Genomic DNA, 12846 nt, shown 5'->3' on the forward strand with positions numbered 1-12846 from the left:
GGCGCGCGCCTCAGGCGCACGTGACGGGTCTGGGGAGGGCAGTTTTCATTCTCCCCTCCCCCTTCCAGAAGCCCCCGCCTTCTCCTTCTAGGACGAGGCTTTTCATTGGGTCACTTCCAGAGTGACCCCCAGCTCAGCCAATCAAGACGCGGCACCTCAGGTAAGGCCCGCCCCCTGGCGGTCCTCGGGTTCCTTCCCGCTCACACCGGAGTCACTTCCGAAGAGAGAACCGCCATGAAGAGAGTAGGGGGTGCCGCCCACCTCTGCACCGACAGCCTCCCCGAGTCCCAGCAGCAAGACGGCAACCACGCAACCAGCTTCTCCATTCACAGCTCATGCCGCCGTCGCCAGCGGCGCCGACATGACAAGGCGCTGCATGCCCGCTAGGCCAGGTTTCCCCTCATCCCCAGCCCCGGGGTCGTCGCCCCCGCGCTGCCATCTGAGACCCGGTAGTACCGCCCCTGCTGCAGCGGGAAAAAGAACAGAAAGTCCTGGGGACAGGTACCGTGCAGAGGGGCTTGAGAAGGGGCCGGGTCGCGGGGGCACGGGTAGAAGGGAGGACTGCGGACTGCTGCTCTTGAGTTCCCGCCATCCTCAGCGAGCTCAGGCCTTGATGTTCTGGGGCCTGCAAACCCTTGCCCCGCCTCTGCGCCGGGGCTTCTGGGAGTTGGAGTCTCCTTTTCTGTAGTTGGGATGTTGCTTTTGGTCTAGTGACCACGGTAGCTACGGAGAGCTCGCCTTAGGTAGAAGGTTATTTTTATTCTTTTCGAGAGCTTGACCTGGGACCCTCCCTACTCATTGCATCTATTTAGATCGTTCTAATGCTGGTGGTTTCTACACTGTGCGTGAAATTATGTAAGATGTGATAAGAAAAACCCACGAATTACTTTATAGTACAGTGTACACGATCATTCATACTAAAAAGATTTTTGGAATGCGCCCGTTTTCTCCTTGAGTAACTTTCTGCCTCTCCAAGAAAGCTTTCTTTTCCTCTTTATTTTTTCTTCTCTCTCTCTCTCTCTCTCTCTCTCTCTCTCTCTCTCTCTTTCTCTCTCTTTGTAAAGATTTTCTGGGAGCTATGTAATGATGGAGAATTTCATCAAATAACATCCTCTGACAATAAAACATACTTAAATTATCTATGAACTTGGTACTGTCTTTTTATTTTAATTTTTAAAAGTAACACGGTTAAAAGTAAATTTGTGCTTTAAAAGTATTGTGGCATAGACTCACAATCCTTTATCTTACTTCTGAATGCCAGAAAGCTATGAAAAACAAACGCTTCCATTAAGTTTTTTACCACAGCTCATTTGGCAGCCGAGGCAGGCTGGCCAGAGTTGATGCAAGGTTGTCTACTGGTGTCATAAGCTTTGCTGGAGAAATATTAGTATGTTTGGCTACAGGTTACAACACCAGACCATGCTGGGGGCTGTATATAATACATTCAAGTTATTTCCTTCCCAAAATCCAGTAAATCCAGAATTCTAACCCGTTTGGTTCCTGAACTTTCAGATAAAGGTTTGTGAGGCTGTCATAATCTTTTTAACCAGTTACAGAGAAGTTATGGACATTTCTGTGCATTCAACTTAAGGAAGCAATTATTTTTACCTCTAGAAAGTTTCATTTATAGTTATGTGATTTACCTAAAGCCATTTTCCTCCCTCTTTCTAGTGTATTTAGGAGGAGTATTAGGCTTGATGCTTTAGGGAAGAGATATAGCGTTATATTTAGCAGAACTAGTAGTAGTATTTTGATTTGCATTAGCTGCTTATGGATTCTTTTCCACCTTTCCAGCTACCAATAATAGGGTATCACTTGTCTTCCCTTTGCAGACTAGTATTTCTTCCTTTACTCGGTGGTGGAGTTAATTCACCTAATGTAATTTACTTTCTATAAACAAATGTATATATTGTCCTTTAGCCTGTAACTTAGCTTTCAGTCAGAACCATTTAGATTCTATCAACATACTTTTTGAGTCTTAAGTAAGCTAGTAATGATGCGCAATAGCTCTTAATGTGACCAATGAAAAGATAGAAAAGGACATCAGCCTTGGATTTGGATTGCTCATTCACTGAGTAATCAAGTTCATCCACAGAGGAGACAATGCTGGTAGCCTACTGCTGCTGGCTATCAGCAAAATGGATACATTTTATAAATTTTTTATAACTTATTTACTTTATTTCATGTTCATTGATGTTTTGCCTGCATGTATGTCTGTGTGAGGGTGTCAGATCTCCTGGAACTGGAGTTACAGACAGTTGTGAGCTGCCATGTGGGTGCTCGAAATTGAACCCAGGTCCTCTGGAAGAGCAGTCAGTACTCTTAACTGCTGAGCCTTTCCAGCCCCTCAGTAAGTTATTTACTCAATTTTCCTATACATGTAATATCGCCTTTTATAAGCTGACAGCTCAGTGTGCAAGAGTAAGTCAGAGTTTAGGTTTTGGTAATAATTGCTGTGTGCCCATGTTAGGGCACAATAACCCATAAAAATTATTAAACCAGTTTGGTTTTAGATTTTTTTTTCCTTGTTAACTTTCACATCTCTGTTTTTCATTCTAGTTGGGTAGTATGCTGTTTTTAAAAAAATGCTTAAGAGTTTTATTAATATTTTACTTATTTTATGTGTATGAGTGTTTTGGCTGCATGTATATCTGCACCATGTGTGTGCCTGGTGCCTGAGGAGACCAGAAGAGGGTGTCACATACCCTGGAGCTGGAGACAGACATTTGTGAACAACCAAACCACTTCTCTGCAAGAACAGCAAGGGTCTTAAACACTGAGCCATCTCTTCAGCCCCTTGAACTCTTTTGTGTGTTTGTTTATATGGTTTTTTGGTTTGTGTGTGGGTGGTGTTCCCTGAGACAAGGTCTCACTATGTAGCTCCCACTGGCCTAAAATTCACTACATAGACCAGCCTGATCTCAAACAAATACACCTGCCTCTGTCTCCTGAGTGCTGGAATTAAAGGTGTGCTCCACTGCTGCTGGCTAATCTTAAGGAATCTTAGATTTAGAAAAAGAAAAAAACATTTGAAACACAGTGTGGCTCATTCTAGTTTTTGCTGTTGCTTAGTTTAGACTCAAATGATTCTTTCTGCTTTTGCCTTGCACATTCCTTTCAACTACCTCCCTAGAATCAACCTAGGTGTTGTTTCTCCCATCTGTTACTCTGCTCCTGCTGCAGAGTTTGTGAAGGTTTATGATCTATCGCCATTACTCACCACTTCCCTAGATTTAGACTGCAGTTTTGCCATTTTAGTTTCTTGATTTCATTGTCTCAGTTGTATATATAAACAGAGAAAATTGGTTATATTTTCAACTTTCTTATGGCTTAGCAAAGTATGATTACTAATGTCAGAACCTGATTAGTTACATCACAGAGTGGAATCCAGCTGGTATTAATCTAAAGTATTTATGTTTTAATACTTGATTTTGTGATGCCATATTAGTTGTGCTTTTGTTTTCAGGAAACAATCAATCATAGATTTCTTCAAGCCAGCTTCAAAACAAGGTATGCATGTTGTTAATGTATTTTTGATGGGTTGTTTTAGAGGTGAAGAGGGCCTCCAAACTTTGATTATACTCTTCAGAATTGGAAATTGTACAGTTTTAATGAAGATGCGATAAACATTGAGCCATTTGTTATGCATTTTTAACATTTAAAATAATTCAGTTTATAGTGTTTTTGTTTTGTTTTTGTTTTGTTTTGTTTTTTTTTTTTTTTGTTGTTGTTGTTGTTGTTTTGAGACAGGGTTTCTCTGTGGTTTTGGTTCCTGTCCTGGAACTCCCTTTGTAGACCAGGCTGGCCTCGAACTCACAGAGATCCGCCTGCCTCTGCCTCCCGAGTGCTGGGATTAAAGGCCTGCGCCACCACCGCCCGGCCTTTGTTTTGTTTTTTTTAAAATTTTTTCCAAAGACAGAGTTTCTCTGTGTAGATCTGGCTGTCCTGGAACTCACTCTGTAGACCAGGCTGGCCTCAAACTCATAGATCTGTCTGCCTCTGCTTCCCAATGTTTATATTATTTTTATTCTCTAATACAGTAGCTCACAAATGGAGCCATAGGGAGGTTAGATGAGGTAGCAGAAGGGATTCATGAATATAAACTTCATAAAAGGTAAATCTATTTCTTAATTTCTCTCTCTTCCAAAATGTATTTTATTACCCAAATATTAATTGGCTTGAATTTTTAAGTAACTTCAATAATTTATAAATTGATAGTTAAATAGTAATAGAAACGTTAGTTTATTTTTAATAACATACAGTTTGTATGTGTTTTAATTGTGGCTGTTTTAGACAAACATATGTTGGATTCTCAACAAAAATCAAACATCAAATATGGAGGAAATGGAGTATCCATCAATGGGACAGAACAATTTGAAAGGAAATTATCATCACCAAAAAAACCCAAACCCAAAAGAATGTCATCAGAAGAAAGTCCTATTTTAGAAGCTTTCATGAAAGGTGGTAAAGAGCACCACAAAGATCATGGTGTACATGAGTCACGTCAGCCTTGTATGTCAGTAGGCTCCAAATACTTACTTAAAGGAGCAGATATGTATGCTCCTTCCTCTTATCGATTGTCCAAAGAGATGAAGGCCCGAAAGAAAAAACACCGGTCTCCAGAGAGAAGGAAGTCACTGTTCATTCATGAAAGTAACAGGGAGAAGAATGAGAGAGATCGAGGAAAGACCAATGAAGACTCCAGAAAGCAGGCCCAAGAGACAGAAGGTGACCTCTTCAAGAACAGCTCCAAAAGTGTTAGCAGCAGAAGCAGTCTGTCCCGGCACCCCCCAGGAGAAAGCCCCCTGGGAGCTCGGTTCCAGTTGTCATTAGCTTCTTACTGCCGAGAACGAGAGCAGAAGAAGTTGAGAAAGGAACAAATGGAGCAGAGAATCAACTCGGAAAATTCTTTCTCAGAAACATCCTTAAAATCCTCTAACATAGGGAAAAAATGTAAGCCAAGGCATGAGCACAGCAAACAGAATGATGCTGTACCTGGGAAGAGTAACCTGTCAAATCTGGTATGTACAATAATTACTGGGTTAGATCCTAAGTCTAAAGATACTTAGTAATCCGTAACATTTAAGGAAATGCAGTACATAATTTGGGCTGACACTGAATTCATTAGGTTTCCTCCAACTCCCCTACATTAAATTCAGTAAATTTCTTTACCCAATTTTTTCAGACTAGGAGCAAAGATCATTTTTAGTGGAAAGTAAACATTCAGGCAAGTATAGTCTTTTTTTTTTTTTTTTAAGTTAAGATTTCCAAAAGTAGGTACTGAAAGAATGGCAAATATAAAAGAAGAAACAGTTTAGAGCATTGGTTCTTAAAATGTCCTGGGAGCAACAGTAGCACTAGCAGCAGTTGGGAGTTTGTCAGAAATGCAGTCTCTGCTTAGAGAAACAGTGGAGTTGGAGCCTATCAGTTCTTGGTTCTAAAGCCATCAGGATAACTGATGCACTCCAAAAGTTGAAGAATCACTGTTCCAGATATATATACATCTTTATTATTTTATTTAAACCTGTATGTGAAGGTACCCATAGAGGCCAAAAGAAGCCATCAGATCCCTTGGAGTTGTAGTTACTGATGGTTGTGAGCTGCCTGATGTGGATAATAAGAACTCAAGTCCTACAAGAAGACAAAAACTCATAACTGCTGAGCTATTTCTCCAGCCCCATAAATAAATCTTTGATTGGGCATGGGTCTTAGAAACATAGTTGATGACTTAGAAAACTACATGTATTTTTTTTAGTTCTTACCATTTTTATTTTGAGAATATAGACTCAGATTAGCATCAGAGCTTTCCACTCTTCCCTAGAAAATCAACTACGCTGGTCTTTGTAACCTAATCCTTGCTCAGAGCCTAGGCAGTTTGGATGCTCACCTTTGGAGACCTGGATAGAGGTGGGCGGTCCTTGGGCTTCCCACAGGTCAGGGAACCCTGATTGCTCTTCGAGCAGATGAGGGAGGGTGACTTGATGGGGAGGGGGGAGGGAAATGGGAGGCGGTTGAGGGGAGGAGGCAGAAATCCTTAATAAATAAATAAATTAATTAATTAAAAAAAAAAGAAAAAGAAAAAAACTGAAAAAAAAATAAAAATAAAAAACTAACAAACAAACAAACAAAAGAAACAAAAACAATTTAGAACTAGGAATGCAGCTCTGGTTCAGTGCTTGCCCACAAGTATATAAGAACCCTGCAGTTCCCAACGTTGCGTAGAAGTGCAGTTGATAAGCTGCTATGAAAACTTCAAATCAGATAAACCAGAAATAACTAACATTCCAGGAGTGAATAAAAAGAAATCTTGGTTGGCATTGTGTATTACTAGAAGATAATGTAAATTCAGAGGCCTCTTGGCAATAAGATTGTGCATTTACTATAAATGTTGCTAATGATGAGTAGATATAATATTTGGTCCGTAAACTAATAGTTTTCAACTATTGTATTAATTTTTGAGTTATGAATATAAATTACTGTTAACTTATGAAACATGAACTTCATTTTTGTGATTTTTTTTTTTTTAGCATATTTTATGATACAGATGGCATTGTGTGTGTGTATTTGGTATTGCATTTGGGCCTTCTGTCTCTGGACAAGCACTGTACCATTGAGCTACATCACTAGCCCATACCCTTATTTAAGATCTTTAAAGTTCTTTTAAAAAAAAAAAAAAGAAAAGAAAAAAAACTACCTCTGAGTATAGATGCTTGCTTTATTGGTCTAGAAGTCTGTTCAAATGTAAGTTCATATTTTTTACTTCCTCATAGGAAAACGGACATCTCTCAAGAAAAAGATCATCTTCAGACTCATGGGAACTTTCAGGTAGGAAGCATCAGATTTAAACAGAATTTCTAAGTAAGTTTGAAAATAAATTTATTCAAATATTCATTTCCCTTTCTAGAATTAAATGTCTCAGATAATAAGAGTTTTATAAAATTACATCCCAAAAGAATATTATTCCAAGCTAGGTATGGTGACACATATCTTTATGTTCAAGTCCTCAGGAGGTTGAGATGAGGATCTAGAGCTTGTAGCCAGTCTGAACTATACTGAGTAAGAACTGACATCACAAAAAGTGGTTGAATTTATTCTGTATAATTTGTTGTCTTGATTTCTCTCTACCTTATTCAGGAGTTCCTAATAGTGTGTTTTAGCAATGTGTTCTGAATCCTTGGCTACATCAAGAAACATAATTTTGGTGTTAGGAGAGAGGCACATACCTGTAATTCTAACACTCAGTAGGCTGAGGGAAGAGGATTGCAAGTTTGGGGCTAACTTAGGCTACAGTGGGTTGCTGTCCCAGAACAAATGAACAGCAGCATATTCTTGCATTCTTGTATACTGTTGAAATGTTTTGTATGAAGTTAAAACAGTATCCAAATATTTCAAATACAAAGAGGCCTTTCTAAAATAACACCTCAAGGAAGCAGAGGCAGGCCTGGTCTACAGAATGAGTTCCAGGATAGGTTCCAAAGCTACACAGAGAAACCCTGTCTCCACAAGCCAAATAAACAAAAGATCATCTGTTTAACTACCTCAACCTTGGTTTTTAGTCATTTGATTTCTCTTCCTGCATTGTTTTTTTATTATTTTATTTATTTATTTTATTTTATTTTTTTAAATTTATTTATTAAAGCTTTATTTCTGCCTCCTCCCCGCTACCGCCTCCCATTTCCCTTCCCCTCCCCCGATCAAGTCCCCCTCCCTCATCAGCCCGAAGAGCAATCAGGGTTCCCTGACCTGTGGGAAGTCCAAGGACCGCCCACCTCTATCCAGGTCTAGTAAGGTGAGCATCCCAACTTCCTAGGCTCCCACAAAGCCAGTACGTGCAGTAGGATCAAAAACCCATTGCCATTGTTCTTGAGTTCTCAGTAGTCCTCATTGTCCACTATGTTCAGCAAATCCGGTTTTATCCCAGGCTTTTTCAGACCCAGGCCAGCTGGCCTTGGTGAGTTCACGATAGAGCATCCCCATTGTCTCAGTGTGTGGGTGCATCCCTCATGGTCCTGAGTTCCTTGCTCGTGCTCTCTCTCCTTCTGCTCCTGATTTGGACCTTGAGATTTCTGTCCGGTGCTCCAATGTGGGTCTCTGTCTCTGTCTCCTTTCATCGCCTGATGAAGGTTAATATTCAGGAGGGTGCCTATATGTTTTTCTTTGGGTTCACCTTCTTATTTAGCTTCTCTAGGATCGCGAATTGTAAGCTCAATGTCCTTTATTTATGGCTAGAAACCAAATGTGAGTGAGTACATCCCATGTTCCTCTTTTTGGGTCTGGCTTACCTCACTCAGGATAGTGTTTTCTATTTCCATCCATTTGTATGCAAAATTCAAGAAGTCCTTGTTTTTTACTGCTGAGTAGTACTCTAATATGTATATATTCCATACTTTCTTCATCCATTCTTCCATTGAAGGACATCTAGGTTGTTTCCAGGTTCTGGCTATTACAAACAATGCTGCTATGAACATAGTTGAGCATATACTTTTGTTGTATGATAAGGCCTCTCTTGAGTATATTCCCAAGAGTGGTATAGCTGGGTCCAGGGGTAGGTTGACCCTGAATTTCCTGAGAAACCGCCACACTGCTTTCCAGAGTGGTTGCACAAGTTTGCATTCCCACCAGCAATGGATGAGTGTACCCCTTTCTCCACAACCTCTCCAGCAAAGGCTATCATTGGTGTTTTTTATTTTAGCCGTTCTGACAGGTGTAAGATGGTATCTTAAAGTTGTCTTGATTTGCATTTCCCTGATCACTAAGGAAGTTGAGCATGACCTTAAGTGTCTTTTGGCCATTTGAACTTCTTCTGTTGAGAATTCTCTGTTCAGCTCAGTGCCCCATTTTATAATTGGGTTGATTAGCCTTTTACAGTTTAGTTTCTTGAGTTCTTTATATATTTTGGAGATCAGACCTTTGTCAGTTGCGGGGTTGGTGAAGATCTTCTCTCAGTCAGTGGGTTGCCTTTTTGTCTTAGTGACAGTGTCCTTTGCTTTACAGAAGCTTCTCAGTCTCAGGAGGTCCCATTTATTCAATGAGGCCCTTAATGCCTGTGCTGCTGGTGTTATACATAGGAAGTGGTCTCCTGTGCCCATGTATTGTAGAGTACTTCCCACTTTCTCTTCTATCAGGTTCAGTGTGTTCAGACTGATATTAAGGTCTTTAATCCATTTGGACTTGAGTTCTGTGCATGGTGATAGACCTGCATTGTTTTTGTTTTATTTTGCTTTTTCTAGACAAAGTTTTCTGTATAGTCCTGGCTGTCCAGGAACATGCTGTATAGACCAGGCTGGCCTCGAACTGCCTTTGCCTCCTGAAGGCTAGGATTAAAGCCATTCACCTCCAACGTTGAACAAATAAATAGCTATTGAAGTGTTTCTGGTTGCAGTTGTGAAAGAACACAGGCATCTGTAACAAAGTACCCAAGCTTGCATAGCTTCAAACAGCAAAAACTGTTACCTCATAGTTCTAGGAAGTTGAAGTCTAAAATCAGTGCATTGGTAAGGCCTTCCTCTGATTACTCTCGGGGAAGACTGCATCTTTACATCTAACAGCTTCTGGTGTTTGCTTGTAGGCTTCAGTATTCCTTGATTTAAAATGTCATCACTCAGTAACATGGTATTTTTTTTTTTTTTTTTTTTGGTTTTTCGAGACAGGGTTTCTCTGTAGCTTTGGAGCCTGTCCTGGAACTCCCGTTGTAGACCAGGCTGGCCTCGAACTTACAGAGATCCGCCTGCCTCTGCCTCCCGAGTGCTGGGATTACAGGCGTGCGTCACCACCACCCGGCCAGTAACATGGTATCTTGTGTATTCCCTCTGGCATGCCTGTATTTGGGTCTAAATTTCCTATTTTAGTAAGGAAGCTGATCCTTCGCATCGACCTTGTTTTAATTTGGGTATATCTGTGAAGACCCTGTTCCCAGTTAAGTTCTTATCATTGAGTGAAGGTCAGTAGTTGACCATATTTGGGGAGACACAGCACAACCCATAGCAACTGAAAACTAGAAGGACATAAAAATTGGTGGTAATCACTAGGTGGAAATATTTGGATGAGTCTATTTATAGGGTTAGTTTTTGGTTTGGTGTTTTTATGTTTTTGTTTTTTAAAACAGGGCTGTCCGATTCCCCCAGCCCCTTCTAGTCCAGACTGACCTTGTATTCATGATCCTCCGGTCAGGGCCTCAGACTCCCTACTGCTGGGATTGTAGGTATACACCACAATGTAAGGTAGAATTTGTTTGTTTGTTTGATTGATTTCCCTCTGTAGCTTTGGCTGTCCTGGAGCACTATGTAGACCAAGCTGACTTCATACTCACAGAGATTTCCTTGCCTCTGCCTCCCAAGTGATTTATCTGTCTTTTAGTCCTATATTTGCTTATAATCTAAAACCCCCATACTTTTATTTTTGAAGTATTTGATTCTAGAACCAGGTGGTTTGGGGACTTGAAAAGAATGTCCACTTTGAGCAGAAGTACTCTAGAATCCCCTCATTTACTGCCATAGTGCAGTGTACAGAGTCTTAGGTTTTAGGGAGCGATACCTCTGGTAAGATAGTAGCTTAATAGACTAACAATAACATTGAGTACCTGTCATTTAGCTCTAAATTTCTTGGGCATCCCTTTCAGTTCCCTTTCTTCATCACGTATACATAGTGAATGGTTTCAGTTAATACATTTCATCAGAGTTCTGTGAATAAGCTTGAGCCAGACAGAACAATATGCTTTTCACTGATGTGACAAAAATTAATTTTAGGTTCTAAGCAGAATAAACTCTCCGACAAAAGAAAAAGGAACTCTGTGGACTCAGATCTGAAAAGCACAAAAGAGTCTATCATACCAAAAGCTAAAGAGTCCTTCCCAGAGAAGCGTCCAGACACATCACATCAGAAGGAAAAGTTTATAAGACACATTGCACTGAAGACACCGGGTGGTGTTCTGCGCTTGGAAGACATAGCCAAGGAACCTGACGATGAAACAGAGCGTTCTTCTGCAGACTTGGCACCTTCACATTCTGGCCACCATTCTTCCAGGAATAGTGACCAAGTCCACGCAGCAAGTACCAAAGAGACTAAAATACAGAAGCCCCACTTACCTTTACCTCAGGAAAAATCTGCAATTAAAAGAGCTAGCAACCTTCAGAAAAGTAAAACAGCTGGCTCTGTGCCATCAAAAGAGACAAAACTACCTTTACTTTCCCATGTTCCAAGTGCTGTTTCCTCTCGAGTACCGTTAAATGCTAAAAATTGCACTCTTCCAGTTCCTAAAAAGGATAAAGAGCGTTCCTCCTCTAAAGAACATTCTGGGCATTCTGCAGAATCCTCCAAACACAAGGAACACAAAGCAAAGACTATTAAGGCTGTTTCTAATGAATCTTCAGGGAAAAGTTCTGGGGGATCTTTGCATTCAGAGTACAGCCCTCCTACAGAGTCTCCCCCAGCTGCCTTGGAAGTTGTGCCAAGTGTCCCAAGCCCTGCAGCACCTTCAGATAAAGAGAGTTCAGGAAATTCTAATGCAGGTAGCAGTGCACTGACAAGGAAATTCAGGGGTGATTTTTATAGTGATGAAGAAAGTTTAGGTTACAACTTAGAGAGCGATGAGGAAGAAGAAACATTAAAATCGCTGGAAGAAATAATGGCTTTGAACTTCAACCAGACTCCACCAGCTTCAGGAAAGCCTCCTGCCTTTTCCAAGGGCCTTAGGTCCCAGTCATCAGACTACATAGTAAGTAGTTCTGTGATAATTTGTCTTCACTTGATGGGGAAAAGATGAATTAAAGAAGATAGATTATTAACTTATTTTAAAATTCGGTGTTTACTACTACAACTCATCATTAGACTGACGTGGATATCATTTTCTCTTTTGGTAAATGAGTTCCCCATATCTTCAATTTTATTATTGTAAATCAGTGGTCTCCAAACTTTTTTGATCACATGTACTTTTTTATTGAAAGAAAACTTTAAGCATGTACGCCAATATAAATGTAACTTATAGATTCTATACATGTACCACTATAATACTTTGTACTTTTGGAATAAAATATATACAAAAACAGAATTTAGAAGGAAAAAGAACAATTAAGTATGTTCCTGTGGCAGTTACGTAGAAGTTACTATAGATTAAGTTCTACTGGAGTTTCTATAGAAGTTCCATATAAATAGAAGTTCTATTATTTTCTTCCTGCACCCCAATGGATCACCTTGCACACCCCCTGCTTTGGAGACCACTGCTGTAAATGAAGGTAGAGTGTAGAAATGTTGTTAATTGTGGTGTGCAATTTTATTTATAAAGTGCTTCATTCTATCTTGGGAGTAAACTGTATTAATTTTAAGATTTCTGTAAAGTTTGGTGGGGAAGGTATAATATTCCATGGTAACACCTAAAAATTAGTGGTAGTTTGATTTCACTAAAATAGAATGCAGAACCAAAGTCAGGGACGCCACAGAGCCCTTGGGTGTTTGCATTTAGATCCAGAGGTTAGCAGGGTTTTACAGGCAGTGTCCCTCCTAATGGATGTTGGAATCAGATTGCAGTACAGAATACTAGATTTAAAGCATGATGGTGAAATTTTTCCTTTAAGAAGGGTATCATCCAGACTCAGGTTACTGATAGAAAATAGTCATTAGTACTTTGAATAACTTATCCCAGTTCTTCTACTAAGATAAGTTATAAAGTATTTGTTAAACTTTCTTTTTGTTTTAGGAATATTCTCAGAGTGGAACTTATACAAATACTTTAGAGCGTCTTGTAAAGGAGATGGAAGACACACAAAGGTTGGTTAAAATCATAATCTGTTAAATTTAACAAACTGCTTTGCTTATGTGGTTGGCTTTATTTAACTTAAATGATAAATTAGT

At 39.9% G+C, this 12846-nt stretch overlaps 1 protein-coding gene across 1 annotated transcript in view; it reads left to right on the top strand.

Annotated features, from left to right (window-relative positions):
* Positions 1-202: 202 nt before the first annotated feature.
* The window catches only part of Slf2 (SMC5/6 complex localization factor 2), a 56119-nt gene continuing 43475 nt past the window's right edge, over positions 203-12846 (top strand). Inside the window, exons 1-6 of the mRNA XM_075974185.1 lie at positions 203-501; positions 3467-3510; positions 4294-5021; positions 6771-6825; positions 10746-11713; positions 12692-12762. Of these exons, the coding sequence (XP_075830300.1) occupies positions 362-501; positions 3467-3510; positions 4294-5021; positions 6771-6825; positions 10746-11713; positions 12692-12762 (2006 nt within the window). The 5' untranslated portion in view covers positions 203-361. The remainder of the gene's footprint in view (positions 502-3466; positions 3511-4293; positions 5022-6770; positions 6826-10745; positions 11714-12691; positions 12763-12846) is intronic.

Source organism: Microtus pennsylvanicus, chromosome 5, assembly GCF_037038515.1.
Source record: "Microtus pennsylvanicus isolate mMicPen1 chromosome 5, mMicPen1.hap1, whole genome shotgun sequence".
Classification (NCBI taxonomy): Eukaryota; Metazoa; Chordata; class Mammalia; order Rodentia; family Cricetidae; genus Microtus; species Microtus pennsylvanicus.